The sequence below is a fragment of the Chelonia mydas genome, chromosome 25 (genome assembly GCF_015237465.2).
Source record: "Chelonia mydas isolate rCheMyd1 chromosome 25, rCheMyd1.pri.v2, whole genome shotgun sequence".
Classification (NCBI taxonomy): Eukaryota; Metazoa; Chordata; order Testudines; family Cheloniidae; genus Chelonia; species Chelonia mydas.
In genome coordinates, this window is record NC_057858.1 from 8,464,082 (window position 1) to 8,482,227 (window position 18,146).

At 47.3% G+C, this 18,146-nt stretch overlaps 1 protein-coding gene and 1 long non-coding RNA gene across 5 annotated transcripts in view; one reads left to right on the top strand and one right to left on the bottom strand.

Annotated features, from left to right (window-relative positions):
* The window catches only part of LOC119564455, a 26,716-nt gene extending 14,850 nt beyond the window's left edge, over window positions 1-11,866 (top strand). The window contains exon 4 of the long non-coding RNA XR_006287437.1: window positions 10,438-11,866. This is a non-coding gene — a long non-coding RNA (uncharacterized LOC119564455). The remainder of the gene's footprint in view (window positions 1-10,437) is intronic.
* DPP9 (dipeptidyl peptidase 9) overlaps window positions 1-17,987 on the bottom strand; it is a 24,638-nt gene extending 6,651 nt beyond the window's left edge. Inside the window, exons 1-13 of one of the 4 annotated variants that reach the window (XM_037885538.2) lie at window positions 17,661-17,987; window positions 15,649-15,738; window positions 11,631-11,884; window positions 8,121-8,233; window positions 6,810-6,983; window positions 6,416-6,584; window positions 6,116-6,229; window positions 5,727-5,855; window positions 5,158-5,219; window positions 4,788-4,888; window positions 2,662-2,839; window positions 1,645-1,810; window positions 1,419-1,498 (exon numbers count right to left, since the gene is read on the bottom strand). In XM_037885538.2, coding sequence (XP_037741466.1) covers window positions 1,419-1,498; window positions 1,645-1,810; window positions 2,662-2,839; window positions 4,788-4,888; window positions 5,158-5,219; window positions 5,727-5,855; window positions 6,116-6,229; window positions 6,416-6,584; window positions 6,810-6,983; window positions 8,121-8,233; window positions 11,631-11,884; window positions 15,649-15,704 — 1,596 coding nt within the window. In that variant the 5' untranslated portion in view covers window positions 15,705-15,738; window positions 17,661-17,987. Of the gene's footprint in view, window positions 1-1,418; window positions 1,499-1,644; window positions 1,811-2,661; window positions 2,840-4,787; window positions 4,889-5,157; window positions 5,220-5,726; window positions 5,856-6,115; window positions 6,230-6,415; window positions 6,585-6,809; window positions 6,984-8,120; window positions 8,234-10,531; window positions 10,666-11,630; window positions 11,885-15,648; window positions 15,739-17,660 lie in introns of those variants that run through there. The other 3 variants (XM_037885539.2, XM_037885540.2, XM_037885541.1) reach the window with 3 other exon arrangements.
* Between the last annotated feature and the right edge of the window lie 159 nt (window positions 17,988-18,146).

Below are 18,146 nucleotides of genomic sequence, written 5' to 3' on the forward strand. Positions count from 1 at the left end.
GCCAGCCAGCTGTCCAGGGGAAGCCTCACTCTGCCTATGTGCTAAGGAACAAAGCCAGGAAAAAGGATATTTTGGCTCTGTTCATTATGACTGAATTTATGTTTAAGCACAGATGCATCTACCCAGTGTTCCAGCATTGCTTCCCTGACCAACGTGGACCTAAAACATTTCTAACAATCACGCTATACATTCATGCTCTACACTCCTTGCGGGGGGCGGAATAGCCACTACCCCATGACTGAGTCCCAAACCCAATTCAACTCCATGTCTCTGTTTGATCATAGTTCCAGATCAAGCAGTTTCTAAAACGATCTGGCCGGCCAGCCTGGATGAGGTCACACTGCATTTACGCTAGACTAGAATATGGCTTTCACACAGTTCTAGCAGAGCTTAGCTCCATCCACAATAGCTAGCCGGCCTGTTTTAGAAACTTCACGTGGAACTTGAGGTTTGTGAATCCTGAATGCTATTCCTAGCCCAGCCTAGCTGGGGTCTGCAGCAGAGTTTGGCCAGCATGGCTCTCGGCGGGGGTAATCCATCTACATTAGCCAAGACGACAGGGATAGAACCCTGCAGAGCAACAAATGCATTGAAATAATTGATGCCAGTACAATTTCAGCCATCGTGTGTGCAGAACAATACTGTGGCCAAAATGAACAGCACGTCCCACAGGGATCCTCTCTGTGAGGGACATAAGATTAATTCCAGAGTGGGGAAAAGCTGCTGAGAGTAGCCGCATGCCCTCAAGAGTGTGAAGTGAGTGAAAATCCAAGTTAATTGGGGCTGAGCAAACAGGCTCGTTATTTCAGTTGAAACCGACTGGGTCAGAGCGATTAGGCTGAGGGCCACCTCATTCTTAAAGCAGAAAGGAACTGGGCCTTCCATAAGTCAGTAGCAGGCTAATAAAACACCTATCTGGCTATTCTGTAGATACACAGTTCCCTCCTCTGCACCCCACTCCACCCCCATCACACTAAATTCCCCAGCCTGTTTCTCGCAACGCTCTGCAGAGGGATCAGCTAGGTGGAAGCAGATAATTCCAAGCACCAGGTAACGTTCCCGATTCCCAAATGCCTTTTGGGGTTAAAATGCTGCAATCCAGCCCCACGATGGATTTGCACAGAATGTCTTTTTGTGGCTATTGAACCTCAGACTCTACTCCTTTTTATGGCCTGACCCACGTGGTTTCCCAGAAGAAGCAATAAGAGACCTGATTAAAGGCAATCAGCTTTCTGTGCACCCGGCTACAGTGCTCCTGGGGGAAGCGAAGGCAGCAATAAAAAAGGAAACTAGAAACAAAATGAAGCTTAAATGGTTGTAGCTGGTCCCAAGAGCCTGTAGCACAAGGTACGTGCCAGGATTGTGGGTAGTGAGTACAGAAGCAGAGCACTGTAAGAGAAAATAAAGATAACCGGTACCTTGGATCCATGCCTCGCCAACACCTCCCATTCCCCACTGGTCAGGGCAACTTCCTCTTTGATAGGACATTTGAAGTCTTCTAGAAAAGAGGGAGTGCAAGGATGAGACCTAGATCCCCACCGACAGAGCATAAGAGCCGAGTACCTTCAGAAATGCCCTCCTGACGAGGGTGAGGCAGAAAGGAGAGGGAATATTCCTTTGAGTTGGGCGGGGATTTGCTCTCACCTTCGCTAAGGACATATGGCTGAGTCCAGTCGCAGCTGCTCTGCTTTAGGATGGCTGTGACTCTGTACAAGTGACAGAAGCCGGTCTTGCATTCATTAGCTCGGATGAAGCAGAGTTCTTCCTCCTCACCCTCCAGTTGGGCAAAAGGATAAAAGATATCGTGAACCTAGCAGACGAGAGATGGACAAAAGCACCATGAGCCAGGCAGCCCCTCTGCTCATCGAAGCTGGAACAAAACAGCCAACGCACAGCTTAGGGAGCCAATGCTAACCCATGCAATTTCATGGGAAATCAGAATGACAGATGGTGGGGAAAGCCCGATCCTCACTTTCCGTATCACCAAAGGAAAGCCCTGTGTGCTCAAAAAACCAGGCACGTCAGCCTTTCCATCTGACCCCACAGACCAGGACACAAGTGAGCCCACGCAGCCTTTTGAATGGCTATGTCGAGCAAAACCCTCCCCGCCCCCGGGGAATTTTGTAAAACCAAGATGCGTCAGACTGACAGCCCCACGGACTGAAGTCCTATTTATCCACAGAAAAAGGATAGCCCAGAGAATGCAAACTCTGTCCCCTCGTCCTGTGTCCATCAATTACCTCAACGCTGACTGAGGAACCAATTCTAGGACTGAGGATAGTTCGTTCTTCAAGATCCCTTCACTCTTTGACCCCTCTGCCACAACCCTCACAAAGAAGTCAATTAGCACCACAGCTAATGATGTCTGCAAGGTGGACAGCTGTCTACTAAGAATCAGACTCACTAACTCATTTCACTCTGGCCACTCAACTGCCATGAACTGTCTTTTCCACCCTAGGCTTGAACCAGTAACTCAGAGGTGACAGTTCTTTATTATCCCACTACCAGTCCTTTGAACAATCAGAATTTGACATGGGCCATGGACATTATCAGTCTCCTAGGGCAATCTGCTTCAGCATAGGCCAGTCTGGATGCACGTCCCACACTCAAGGGAAAAACCCAAAGGCCTGTTTCTAATTTGGGACAGCCCCGTGCTCTTACATTTATCCACACATCTGTGACTTCTTCATAGATCACATATGGCTGGACGTTTTCTGGCACAGCTTTGGCAAATTCGATGCGCTGCTCCTCACTTTCTGGTACTGGGATAAAGAGTGCTGGAGGCAGGAGGACTAGCTGGAGCCGTTGCTGAGGCCTGTCTAGGAACATGGCCCAGGCGCTGGGAAAGAGAGAAGTTAGCAAAGGTGAAATTGACGGCATTGCAGAACAGAGATCTCTGATGCCAAGAACATACTAGATTTCCCTCTGCTGAGGAGGGGATTTAAGCTCCCCCTCATTCTGCCCTTTCAAATTTGTACGAGTCTTTCCAACAAATATGTATCCCAAGGCATCCATGGGTAACAGACAGATTTACTAGAATGGCCATTTACAAAGAAACTCATTTAGCTGCGCTGCATGTTTAGAATTTAACTTTCCAGTGGGCAGTCCCTCTCCCTGGGTAGCAAGGGCCACTTGTTTTAGCATGAGCTCCTAAAACAAAACGAGAAACTAAACCACTCTGCAGCTTCCTTGCTGCCTGGCTATGCGAGTGGGGAAAGGAACAGACCAAAGAGCAGTGCAAACTGAAGGAGTTGCTCCAGTCTCAGCTTCGAGTCCCTCAAGGAAGACAGCTGCTTAATCAGGAGAGGTGCTCTATTGCTGTCCTCCTGGCTAGAGGAGGCAGGTCATCATTGCCTGGTTTGGACACCCCTCAGGCCTGTGACCACAGCAGAAGAGGGTTATAAACCTGGGAAAGATGAAGCCTTCCTGAAGAAGCAGGTTCCCCTATGAATGATACCCTGCTGATCATGACCTGATTTCATAAACTAATGAATCCTGCCTACCTAGATGAGCCCTAGTGCATGGCAGTTGTATCATGAAGTGGAAGGCTGCCTTGTGGTTCCTATGTAAGGCTGGGTAAACCTAGCGCTAGGGCATGGTGGAATAATCAAGAACAGGCCCAAAGAAAAGTGCAGCATCATGCTCCAGTTACTGATCAGCCACAGAAATTACATCTTCTGAACACAATTTATAAACAGGCAAAACAAGTATGATGTGGCCTGAAGCCTGCCAAAACCTTAGCAAGCTTTTTAAGCAAAATTAAAGATATTTTAGTAGGAAAGATTTCCGCCCCCCCTCCCCCGATGCTATTTTGGGGTCCTGTAACACTTTTCAAGAAAAAAAAAGAGCCACACCAGGTCTGAGAATCATCCAGGTTTGCGTGGGGGAAGGGGAAAAATGAACATGATGTGCTTCTTGTACTTGGAAAAGCAAACCACTGAGCTGGGACCTTCACCTCCAAGGTCTCTGTTTCCAAGTACAGCAGAAGAATAGTCCAAAGATATATGGTCAAAGGAAAGCATGTCAGGAATCATGTAGCTAAATCTGCCAGGAACCCCTTAGAAAATACATACACCCTAACACAAGACCCTCTTCCCATCTAGCCAAACAACAAGAAGTTCCCCAATACAGATTCACTCAGTCCTTCAGGGCTGGATGTTATGACCATTAAAAACTTTTATACCTATGCAAGCTAAGAGACTAACGTTCCAAAAGTGTAAGGTAGGCCCCTGCAGGGACAAATGAGTTCTCCCAGTATACAGAATGCACAAGAGACTAGGTGCATTGTGGGAATTTTTCACCTTCCTCTAATGCATCTGGCCTGGTCACAGACAGAAGCAGGACAAATCATTGTTCTATTTAACGATGTGACCCTTTATAAAGTCCTCATTTCCTAGCAGGAGTGTTTTGTCCATGTGCCTATGGGTTAACTGTCCTAGTCATGGAGTTTTAATTGAATTCCCTGCGGGAGGGGAGGGTCACACTTAATACATCAATGTCATTTACACTTGTGGCAGTGTTATGGTTCTGACTTAAAACCCACAAAAGCTAAAAAACATGAAGCCCTTCACTCTGTACTCCACTTGGTCAGTTAGCACATGTGCTATATAAGGTCATATTATTGCAGGGGCTGAGTCAAGTGCAGCCAAGACTTCTGGCTTTTGTGGGTTTAAAACCAGGCCTTTATGGCAAAAGATGAGAGGCAAATTTCTTCACTGAGTGGCTGTAATAGCTCAGTAAACTGGTGGGGTGGGTGGGGGTAGTGTGTGGTAGAAAAACCTACGTACTATTTGCCATCTCTGGTCCATCCAGCCCGTGCGATGTACTCCACCGTAGGGAACAATGTGGCAAAAGGCTGTACCAGCTCCTTGTCTTGGGCGCACACCATCTGCAACAAGAGACCAAAAGAGTATAAAAAAAAACATAGGATGTTCCAACACTGTGGGCTGGTCAACAACGAAAACTTACATCAGCCTAACTATGTCTCTGAGGGGTGTGAAAAAACAATATCCCTGAGAAATGTAGCTAAGCCGAACTAACAGCTGGTTTAGACAGTGCTAGGTCAATAGAAGAAGAATTTCTGTCAACCTAGCTACCGCCCGTCAGGATTACCTATGCTGACGGGAGAACCCTCCTGTTCCAGTAATCACTACTTACCTTTCCCTGGCTGTCCATTTTAAACTCTGCCAGTTTTAATGAGATCTTGGGATTTTTGCTACCTGCAGAGAAAGAAGCAAGGAGAGAGAACACCATTATCAGACGGCAAGCGGTCTGAGCATCCCATGCTTGAGGAGAACAAAAATCTGAGCCTGATGCTATCTGGCTGCATGTGGATATTCTGGCTGTGGAATGGCAATGCTGAGACTGAATTGCTCTTACCTCCACACCAGCAATGTGTGGAGAAGTATGCCTGCCCATGCGAATGAATGCATGAGCAAGCATTCCCAGCATGGAGAAGGTGGGATTCCAAGTGCATTCAGCAGTGTGGCAAAGGAATACCCTCCATCTCGTAACAGCAATCCCTTTACTTAAATTGGACTTTAGCTGTCCTTCCTGCAATGACCTTTGTGCTGACAGATTTGGAGACTGTCCTGAATATTTATGGACCTTCTCCTAAATCCTGGTAAGTATCTAGATTAATAATGCAAAGTCAATAGCACAGATGATGATGCTTCAGCCCGCATGAGGCAGCAGCTGCATTAGTCACACTCTTGCACCTCACTGACCTGTCCTGGGGTACCGATAGGAATCTGTTTTTCTCTCCTCCAGGGCAGGTGAAGGAACATGAATTATCTCCACCTCTGACTCGTCCACTTCCTCATACAAGATCCGCAGCGTTTTCCAACCCTCTGAACCTAGGACAAAACAAGGTAGGCCTGTTTGCCTTCACGCAGTTTCCCCAACTGTGTCGACTTGCCAGGACTACCACAGCAGCACATACTGGGCCTACTGGTTTTCCACATCTCCCTTAGAATCATGCAGCACCTAACTATTCACACAGATATTTACCAGCACACAGCCCCTAATGAATGACCTGGAACTCAGCTCCTTAAAGGGGCCAATAATTATGCTACAAATGCAGCTTGGTCTCTCCAGGGCTGAGCAGAACACTGACCTTCTAGGGTGGCTGTGGGGCACCACCAGTACCCTGTGAACCGATCAAACTCTTCCTGAATGACAAATGTGGCTACACCTGCCGATTTGGGGTCATCTAACACATTGGATAAACCTGCAAAGGACAGAGAGCAGAGAGCGGCTGAAGTTAATGGAAAGACTGATCCAGAAAGGGAACGGGACTCAGATGGGGGAAAAAAAAAAAAAAAAAAAAAGAGAGCAACAGGAGTAAATCCTTCTAGTCAGACTCTTGCTCTAAGAGGTGATTCTCCTCCAGATGTGGAGGAGCAGTTCCGGTTACCTTTATGGCAATAAGTCATCCGTCTCTCCTCTCCCGTCTCGATATTTGCTACCCACAGGTCATTGTTATTGATGAATGAAAAGACGGAGGGGTCAGCCGGGCAGATCTTGGGATCCATTCGAGGTCCCGTGCACTGGGTCTTGATCTCCAGGGGTTTCATTGGAGACACCTGGAGAAATAAGGCACAGGATGTGCCCCTATTCTGCTTTCAGCTTCAAACAAAGGCACAAACTTCTTGACAGATCCAGCCCACCCACGAGGGAACCAAGACCAAGAAAACAAGACTTGATGGCAGACCCGAGCCAAGGTCCAACTCAAGAGGTATTCACTATGGGAATACCACGCTGAGCTGCAGAATCCCTCAAACCTCCCACAGAGCCATTAGTGGACCCACCATGAAGCCATTCTGGCCCCCATCTCGACAGTGGAAGAGGCTGTTGCTGGCCTGGAAAAGAAAGAGGCCACTCTTGCTGTGGAAATCGTAGGAAGTGATTCCAAAGACCCCGAGACGCTTGCGTTCCCTCAGGAGTTCTTCTTCCCTAGAGTACATCCCATGGTGAGGGGTTGCCTGGTTGCGAACGACAGAGAGAGACAATATGCAGGTCTGAAGGAATGGCAATGCTTTATTAATGAGACCATCTAATCCAGGAGTGGCCAGACTATAACCCACTAGCCAAATGCAGCCAGCAGTCCGACAGCATGGCCATCTTTAGTGTGAAAGCGCGGCCCATGAAGGCTACACCCCCATGAGCTTCCAATTGCAATGTCCCCATCTAGATCTGAGCCAAAGACTTGGACCTGTAGTCCATGAATGGCACCTCCACCTTAAAACTGAGGAAGAGCTGCTGCTTTTTTATGCAAATTAGGAGCAGCCAATTAACCTAATGATATTATCTATGTCCTCTCATATACAGCTTCCAGGAATCTTGAGTTAGTTTCAAGGGGACTCTGAGAAGATCCAATTCAATCTGGTTTACGAGAGTCTAATTGGCAATGTATGTTTAGAAGGGGGGGGGGCGTGATCAGATAGCTCAGTGGTTTGAGCATTGGCCTGCTAAACCCAGGCTTGTGAGTTCAATCCTTGAGGGGGCCATTTAGGGATATGGGGCAAAAATTGGGGATTGGTCCTGCTTTGAGCAGGGGGTTGGACTAGATGACCTCCTGAGGTCCCTTCCAACCCTGATCTTCTATGATTCTAATGCAGGCAGCAGACTGAACCTTATTCCAAACATTTAATAAAAGCACGAAGTTATCAAAAATAACATGATAATCAATGTGCAAATGGAGGGAGGGCAGGTGTGGGGAGTCTGGCCAAGACAGCCAGAGCTCTGGTCTATTCTCCCACCAGTTTATTTTACTGGTTTATGACTGCAGGCAGACTGCAGGCAACAGGAGACTTAGGTACAGTGTTAAACCTGTCCTTGGCCTGCCAACTGCTATTCCATGCTCTCACTGCCAGCCCCATGCCTGGCACACCAGCCACTCTCCCGTATTACCTGGGAAGACATCTTCCTACACAGCACTCTATCAGTGCCATGCCCACAGCACCAACCCCTGCCCCTTGTTCCTGCCTTACATGCCACTTCACTGAACTCCAACAGCCCAAGAGAGTGGTACCCAACATACCAGCTACCACTCCAACATCCTACCGTCAGCCTGGGTCCCTGTGCACCACCACAGCAAAGAGTATGTTGCATCTCCTCACCTGAAAGTGATCCAGCATCTGTTTCCATGACAAGAGTAGCAGGGCCTCTTTTCGTATCTTTTTGGGAATCTCTGAGTAAAGAAGGGAATTCTCCCGGCTGCCATATGGCATCCCTGTATGGAACAAAACAAAATAATCGTGGCAATTTCAGAGAAGTCAGCCAGGACTAAGCCAGGAGAGGCGGATAAACAAGGCCATTTTCTTAAATATTCAGGAAGCCGAGATGGCTCAGGGGCTTTTTAAGAGAGGACTTTCTCAACCTGCTCTTACACAGTCCACTCACTGCATAGGGTCCAAACGCTTTAGTTTTACCAACATGCAAATTTTTCAACAGGACGAAGTTTACTCAAACCTTCTCCCAGCTTTGGCTGCTCCTAGGGTTCCTCTCTACAGGCTGCTCAGCCACCACCCTAGATCCTCACTCTAGAGAGCTGACCCCTGTAGCTGTGTGTGTCTGAGTCAGCAGAACCCTCTTAGCATTCCTCAGTACCTGGGAAAGATCTGCTAACAGGAAAGAGTGTTCCAGCAAACACAGCCAGCCTGTTACAGGAATATAAACCTTTAGGTCCTAGGGACCAGGTTCAAATGTGGCTTTGTTTAACAGTGGCCAAAAGGCATTGCTATATGCTGGCTGTTCAGTGGCCTGGTCAAATGAAGTTATTTGTGCCGGTCCAATTTCCAACATCAAAATCCTAACACAGCTGGCAACTATGTTGGCAGTTTCAGCAGAGGCACCAAAGACAATGAATGTTTCCTTTCACCCTTACTGTTGGTGACACTCTAGATCAAGGCGGTAGTACGCTGACAGGATGCCATGTGGGGGAAGCTTGCCATGCTACTGTCCCTGTGGCATCTATTCTGTGCAGGAAAGGAAGCCTTCAGTCTCCAAGCTTGTTAACCTGTCACTAAATTCACTTTACAACAATTAACATTTAAATACATTTGTACTCCGGAAGCAAAGCAACTTATGAGCATACAATCTTCAGAGATGCAGAAACACTGAAATGCTGAGCATGTGGTGTTTAATATAAGCAGCATCTGCCATGATACAACATCAGAGTCTATGGGAACAGCCCAGGAAAGATCTAACATGTTCAAACAGAACAGGATGTAGTCAGGGACATAGATCATACTACAGATGCATTCTCAAGGCCATGACTACAACAACCTGTGAACTTCCAGATCCATCTATGCATATTCTCGTACTCCACTAATATTGTCTATGACGACTCTACTCTCTCCAATAAGATCCACACTGATGCTTGGAAAGCAATACCTATGCTAAACTTGGGAAAATACTGGTATGGTGAAATGTCAATAGGCACATCTCTTAACTCAGAACCAGATTCTTCACGATACCTACCTAATGCAGTACAGAGCAAATAGAACGGGTAACTCAACCCCAGCTTAATAAGGCTGTAATAGAGTAGGAAGGTTTTACTCAATATTGTGGGAATGCCTTGAAGTTAAGACATTTTGAAATCGAATTACTGGACACTGCTTTGAAATAGTTGGCCAACATCTAATCTGCTCCTGCGTTCCATATATCTTCTTGGGGAGCAATGAAAATTAAACATCAAACATATGGATACATCATTTAACACTGGATACTGGAATTGTCTTTGTCATTCTACTGTACAACTTCACCTAGGAAGATGAATTAGAAACTCCTGACACTATGGAGAAAAATTACTAATATCAAATGAGACTCATAAGCCAACTACAGTAGAATCTCAGTTACGAACACCTCGGGAACGGAGGTTGTTCATAACTATGAAATGTTTGTAACTTTGAACAAAACGTTATGGTTGTTTTCAAAAGTTTACAACTGAACATTGACTTAATACAACTTTGACACTTTACTATGCAGAAGAAAAACGCTGTTTTTAACCATCTTAATTTAAATGAAACAAGTACAGAAACAGTTTCCTTAACTAGTCAAAAAAATGCAAACTCCTCCCCCGCCCCTTTTTTTTAAGTAGTTAACGTTTAACACAGTACTGTGCTGTATTTGCTCTTTTTTATCCCCATCTCTACTGCTGCCTGATTGCGTACTTCCAGTTCCAAATGAGGTGTGTGGTTGACCAGTCAGTTTGTAACTCTTGTGTTCATAACTCTGAGGTTCTACTGTACTTAAAATATCTGGTGTAAGTGACAAAAGGTAGCCAAAGAACCCGCACCAAAGGGGTCTAACGGGTCTATTCTGCTCTGACATATGGACAAACTTAATTAATGAAGAGCCATTATTGTCCATGCTCTCTAAGGACCCAGATGCTTTTTTCCCCCCTCTTAACACATCTGTTTTACTTGTTTGCAGGGTACCCGTTCCACTAATTTCTCTATGAAAATGTACTGAGGACTATAATAAGTAACACTCACAGGCACACAAGAGTTACCAGAATGGGTCATACCATTGGTTCATCAAATCCAGCATCCAAGACTTCAAAGGAAAATGGGGCCACTGCAGGAAAACATGGTCAGCTGTGTGGAGCGTCACACATGGAGAAAGTTCTTTACTGAGCCCTGTAACGATTAGCTTTTGCCCTGGAGCATGAAATATTTCCCTTTCACAGCCTGTAAAACTAATTATTACTGACCATAAAATTATCCAGCCCTTATAAAATCCAGCCACTGTATTTAGCTGTTGATTATTAGTTACATCATGGTTCTGCCTATAACTATAAACTGGTACAGCACAAAAATCTGCCTTCTCTCAAGTCTCCGGTAAAGAAGAGAATATTTCTCTAGGAAACATCATTAATACCCAACACTTATCTAGTTATTTTTCCTCTTGTCAAAGCGTTTATAAACACTGATTTATCCTCAACACCCACAGCGAGGTCAGACTCTTCCAGTTTATTGGGGAAAACAGCAACAAGGCTGACTGATGGGCTGTCTCTATGAAAAAAACCTGATATCACCTAGCCAATCAATGAACTGCACTCGGCTTGCAAGGATACAAGAACCACAGGGAGAGTCCTCAGGTCCCTAGACAGCCAACCTGCTTAAAGAACCGATTATCCCCATTTTTTTGAGGAAATACTCCATATATCGGAGAACTGACGAAACCAAGTCCACATGAGAAATGGAGAGGCAGCGGCACCCAGAGGTCCCCAGCTGGGGCCCTGTTTGGGTCAGCCACTATAGGTAAATGGTCAGATAGTCCTTGCCCTGAAGAGTGTCCAGTCTAAACAAAGGGTAGGAGAGAGGCAGGCTTATCTCCATTTAACACTGGGGGAACTGTGGCATGGAGAGATTAAGTGACTAGCCCAAGATCATACAAGAAGCCTACACCAAAGCCAGGAACTGAACCCATATCTTCCGAGTCCCAATCCAGTGCTTTAACCACAAGACCATCCTTTCTTTTCCTCTTCCTCTCTGGCACTGGGCTGCTGAATGAAGACATCAGCCAACAAAGCTTACCCTGCGGACACAGAGACAGGTTTGACTCTGCCAAGGGACTATCGAGGTGACCTACTAAGGAAGGTGGCTAGCTGACGCAAGGCTTACCCAGATAGTAAAGGCGATGAGAATGTGGGCTGGACTCTTCTGTTTTCTGGACAAATTGGAAATCATGGGGCGCCTTGTTCACTATCATGCCTGAATACTTCCTGCTGCTGTGAATAATGTCACGCAGCCCATCCCACGAATGCTTCTCCACCAGGAACTGGGAAGGCACGTCCTCCATCTCAACCACTTCAGTGTTGTCTGCCAGCGCATCCACTGCAGTCATCCTCTCTTCCTCCTCGGAACTGCTCAAGAAACTGAGAAAGAAGGAGCGGGAGATGAATTAATGTGGGGGATTGGATGAGGCACATTCCATCCACTCACAGGGAGCTCCGAGCATTCAGCTAACTTCTAAGGACAGATCCTAAAGTTACCGACACATTCATAAAGGTTACCAGTTAAACATAAACAGTACCAGATGGAAAGGAATACTCCATCTCCCACACCCAACTTGGTAAAGGATGCTAACTGAGCCCAAGACTCATTTGCAGGACTTCTTCCAGAAAAAAAGTCAACTGTTAAATCAGTCAGGGCAGGAAAACATCTGGTGTAGCAAGTGCTTAATCATTTGACCTAAGTGAAACATACTCCAGGCATTGAGATGGGATAGGCCCTGATTGGAAGATACCATCAATGTATGGGTGAGCACATAGAGAAACTTCTGACCTGCGTAAAGTCCCCTTCCTGTCCTGCAGAGAGATCAGATACACAACTCAAATAAGTTTAGCAAAGGCATGACACCCGACTTACCTGAAGTGCTGCTTCAACCAGGACTGAAGTGGCACAAATGACAAAATAAGATACCAGTGCAACTGAGTTGGCTAATGGCAAGTGGCACAGGAATAACGCATATCTTGGACTCTTATTGTATTATCAGCAGGAATCCCTCATTGATTTCCAAAGTATCACATTATATAAAACTCACAACCCAACTCCCAGTCATAAAACCTTCCAGTCCAGCCCCTCCAGCCATTAGTCACTTCTGGGATCTGCACAGTCCAACATTTGTATATGAAGCAGGATACACTACCCTTGATCAACCTTATTCCAGATGAGGCAAGGGCTCACAAGTCAGAGTAGGGACCATATTCTCAGTGGAACTGGGGCCCAGGGAGCATAGACCCAGGTAACCAATAGCAAGCTAATTTGCTAGACTCATTTTCTTCTTTAAAAAAAGTGACATTTCTGTAATGGCACCCTCAAATCACCACAGCACTAGTCCCTTTATTATTTCCTATTCCTACCTATTAACATGGCATCTGAGCACCTCAATCTTGCATGCATTTAGCCTCACAGCACCACGTGACGTAGGCCAATGCTGTTAGCAAGTGCTACTTTACAAATGGGAATTGACGCACTGAGGGAAACCTGTGCTGGAGCAGGGAATTGACACCCTAAACGCTGGACCATCTTTCTTCATGGTCATCTTATGGGGTCAAGGCTCCTACTCTGGGACATTTAGCTATTCATGGGTATCTGAAGATTTCAGTGTGCTGGAAAATAAATGAAACCAGAGCAGTCTCATCACCTTGACAGAATCACCATCTTAGAGGCTGCAGCAATCTAACAATGTAGTAAATAAGGTCTATAGGAGTTTACAAAAAAAAAAAAAAAAGAGAGAGAGAGAGAGAGAGACACCCCTGTTCTAAACAGCCCTGAGTTAACCAAGACTTCCATTTTAAAGTCACATTTCTTAAATGAGTGAATGCAGCTTGCCCCTTAAGACATTTGTCTGCATTCTGAACGGAGAACATCCTACCATGTGCCTGTCAGACTTGAGTATTTAATTTGCATGAAATATACACCAAATCTCTGAAAGTGCAGCTTCAGCGCCACGCAGGCCCTCTCCCAGTTTGATTCTGGCGGGAGTTGGGGGTGGGTGGTTAATTTATAAACCAGTGTTAGATCATTTCATCTCAATCCACTTTATCTCACAAATGATTCTGCCAGGAAATCTCTCAGCACTCCTAGGGGACTCCCCACAACCTTCCAATAGCCTTTTCAGAATAAAGTTTCCTTCCCTACATCTTGATCGCATTTGACTGTCAATTAGACATGTATTCTGTACTACAGAATTATGCTTTTCAATGTTCAAGCACAATGACAACTTGATTTCCCGCTTAATGAATAAATACCTCTTGTGATGTCAAAAACACAAACCTCTTTTCCTTTAACCAAGAGGGAAAAGGAAAGTCTTTCAGTTCCTCCTCCAATCTGTTACTTTCCTGACTTCATTCTGAGAGACTAACCTGAGATTAGCCAAGTAGCAATCCAAACCACACACAGAATCTGCTGCCTGAGACCCAGTGAATGGAGTGGGCTCTGCATAACCAGCAGACCACACCACAGTACACCAGGCCAGAAAACCTGAACTAAAATACAGCTTGACTCCCTTAAGTTACAGCTACAGAGTATAATGGCAGCTTCCAATTCCTGAGTCTCTCAGTGGTGCAGAGAATACAATGTGGAAGCTACAGAAAGGGGCTCTCAAAATAAACCTCCCCTCACTACTCCTTTCCTAATATCTATGACCCTGAAGCCAAACAACAAAACAAATCACAGCTTGAAAATTAAACAAAGAAAAGTACTTTCCAATCAGACCACAGCAGGCAGCACAAGTAAAGCCAAAGTGGCAGAGACAGCAGACAACATGATGAAACGTTGGAACAAGCTTTGAGGAACTTTCTCCCAAGACTTTGCAGAGCGTCAATGGTCTTGAGTCTCTCCAGTGTGCACGCAGGACCATACAGGGGGCATTAAATTCAGTCTAATGTCCTTCCCCTTCAAAGCAACTAATACTGTGTTTCAAGACAAACTGCTGCCTATCAAAAATATATCACAGAGAACACAAGGATATAAAAAAGGATAGAGCAGTGATTTGGGGAACACACCTCTCTTCCCAAATCCCACTGCAGTTTGAATCTTAAAAGTCCACTCAGCTGGTAAAACAAAATAGCTTTCATGCAACTGTATACATTCCACCCTACAGCTAATTCCCATCCAGTTGGTGAAGCCTCTTCAAGGTTAGTGACGTGATCATTCAAACAACACTGCTCCTCACAAGAAGGGCTTTCAAGGCCAGATCAGGTTTCAGTGACCTAAATTCAGGACAGTCCATTCACACCCAGATTATACATACTTGCAACCACCTACTCCACAGTGACTAACCCCACTGCTAACAATTAGATGGTAGAAAAAGGCACTCCAAAAGATCCTGGGGTTATCCCCCTCCCTGATGAATTTTATCTGTAGAACACACTGTGATTGAGGCCTGGTCTACACTTAAAATTTAGGTTGACATAGCTACAGCACTCAGGGGTGAGAAAAATCCACACTCCTGAGCACCACAGCTATGCAGACCTAACCCCTGGGTGTAGATGCAGCTAGGTCAAGGGAAGAATGCTTCTGTTGACCTAGCTACAGTCACTCAGGGAGATGGTTTTCCCACAGCAACAGAAAAAACCCTTCCATCGCTGCAGAGTGCGTCTACACAATGGGGTTAAACTGGCACAGCTACAGCACCAGAGATGCTGCTCTAGACTCTGCAGCATAGACACGGCCCAAGATCCAAGATGATCTCAGCGGAAACGGAGCAGTCAGCCTTTAATCCTACATTCAGTATTCCTCAACCACATCACAAAAGAATCTGAAGAAGTCCAAATATACTGTTTTACCATCTTGCTTAGTCTGCCACATCTGACAAGGTTATGTGGCTGCAGGTTTTGGGGAGGGGGGAAATTTAATAAAGTTAGGCTGAAGAGAAACAGCAAAGGTAGGGGAGCAAGGAGCATTAGAGTAGAAAAATGCAAACAAAGACCTTTTAAAGCCTGGAACCTAAATTCAGTAGAAAAGAGGTAATTTTCCTCAAGCATTTCAGGCACTCTGGATACAGTTGGACACAGGATGTAATGGGCAGAATTAACAGGTGATGGTTTATCACTCATTCAGAATGTTGATTGTAGCCCTCTGACCACTTGGTCCCAAAGGCCACAAAGACCCTGATAGAGACCAGGAAATTTACCTTCTCCAACTTCCTGCAGTCTCGTTTTCCAGACGAACCCTCTTTATCTTCTGCATTAACTACTCAGCGAGCCTTGGGCAAGACAGGAAACTAGATGAGGAGAGAGAAAGAACAGATCTCATGTAACCGCAGTTCCCCCCTGGCATGGGAATGAAACACTATAAAAAGAGCCCTCCATCAATCATGTTGCCAACACAGCCTGGGGCCTACTGAGCAGTTTTCTGGGGATATCTTTGCTTTGCCGTCCAATTCCATCCCAGTTAACCCACAGGGGATATTAATACCCAGATGTTTTAAGAGGTGGATTTCCTAGCTCCTCAGCACTGAAGCTCAGTATATGCAGTGACCCATGCAGGTAGTCAAAATTCTGCAAAACTCCCAGTTAAAATCTTCTGAGGGATCTCGATCTTTAATGCCCAGATTTCTGTAAGGCCCTAGATTAGAGTACTCAAACCTGGTGCATATATTTCAGGCAGGTGCCAAACAGAGGGGCACCTCCAGGAGCCAGAGAGAGGGTCAGCAGGCCCACTACTGTCACCATCACAGCTCCACCAAGAATATAACCCCCACTTGTTTACAGAGCTGGCAATTCTGTCTCAGCAACAGCCTGATGACTGCAACAGAACAGCCAGGGTCACTGGTATTTACAAGATGTTATTGCTCCTTAAGACCATAAGGAGGAATGTGTCTTTAACACATAACTCTTCCCTCACCCAAAATCCTAGCCAAGAAAATCCTGAAAGTACAATGGGACCTCGACCTCATCACCCATCCCCTAGCAGACCTTTGGATTCTAGCTACACCCCCGATCTGCAGCACTAACAGCCTTCACTAACAGACCCCTGGGCCTGTCCAAACAGCCAGCTCCTATCCACCCAACAGTACACCAGGGGAGGCTAGGTACGGAGGCTATTTCACTTGCCCGCTCCATCAGGGAGAGCTCCCGGCAGTGATGTTCCCTGACTCAGGAAAGCTCAAAGTGGGGCTAGGCAGAAACATCCAGTATTTTGGGGACAGTTTTAGACGTGCGTATGAACCACATCAGGACTGGGACTGGATAATGATCCAAGGGATACCCTTTTACAATCCCTTAGGGGATCAAATTCTATGCAGAAGAGCCACAGCAGTGCCCATGGATCCCAACTGAAGATGGCCCAAACTAATGGGACCTAAGAATCAGAAATCTGTCAGAGAGGCTGAGGACATGGGCAATTATAATCTCATCAGCAAGACCCTGGACTGCTGCTGCTGCGTCTGCCAGCCCCACAAAGAGTCTGTCACCTCCAGGCCCAACAGCCTTAAATGTTTCCCTGTGTTGTCTGGAAGCTCCGAGACCTACCTACCTACCCCAGAATAGGCAAATCAATAAGAACTTGTACAGAGAGGAACGGGGCTTGGCGTGAAGCAGCTGCCAACAGCCACTGGCATTAATGGCGAGGCGGAGGAGCCCTGCCCAAGCTCCTGTCACCGGCAAGGCCAGAGCAGCGGTTATTTCTCCGTAGGAGGGAGCCGGCTGCCAAGGCAATGCCAGGCAAAGAGGGCAGCTGGACTCTGTCACTGTAACCTCTGTCCCATCTGCCAAAAGGCTGAGTCGACGCTTGCCTGTGAAAATAAGGAGTGAGTGTATTCCTCACCCCCCCCCCACTCTCCCAGGAGGCAGCCCGGGGAGCAGACGCCCCCACCCTCGAAGAGACTCGGGGGGGCCCGGGGGCCGTGACATTCCCCCACCCCCAGGGCAATAGGGGCGAGGCTCCCCAGTCCTCCCGGGAAATCTGGGGAGGGGGAGCCAGTGACAGCCCCCCCCCACGGCACTGGGGGGGGGCTCCCCATGCTCCTGGGCAATGGGGACAGAGGCCCGGCCAGAGACACCCCCTCCCCCGGGGCAGAGCCACAGGCCCCTGCGGGAGGAGGGCAGTGACCCCGCCCCTCTTGTGGGGGGGCAGCCCCCCCTCAGGCTGGGGGAGGGGGAGTCAGAGCCCCGATGGGGAGCGGGGTCCCCCCCCCGAACTCACCCCGGGGCTCGGCGTCCTCCCCCGGCCGGGGCGGCTCCTCAGCGGGGAGGGGGGGGGCGGTGGCTCCTTCACTCCCGCTCCATGTCCCGGACACTCAGACAGCGGCCCCGGAAACGGGGAGGGGAAGGGGGAAGGGCGGCCTGCTCAGGCGCGACCTTTGACCCGGAGGCGGAAGCGCGCCGGCCTCGGGGTGGCGAGGGGAGGCCCGCGAGGAACCAGCCCGCCCCTGGGAGGTTCACCGGGGAGAAGCGCTTGGGAGGAACCACTCCCCGAGGATAGGGGAGATTGGGAGCAACCATTGCAGGCGTGGGAAGCCAAAATTCCAGAAGGGGGATGGAACCATTCAACCGGGAATTTGAGGGTCCAGGGAGGGAACTAAACCTAATGGGAGGAGGGCACACAGAGAAAGAAGCTTCTGTCCCCCTCCTGGAGCCTGGGCGCTCTCTTGCCCAGCCCTCCCTCTTTCCCACACTGGCGTTGGTTTAG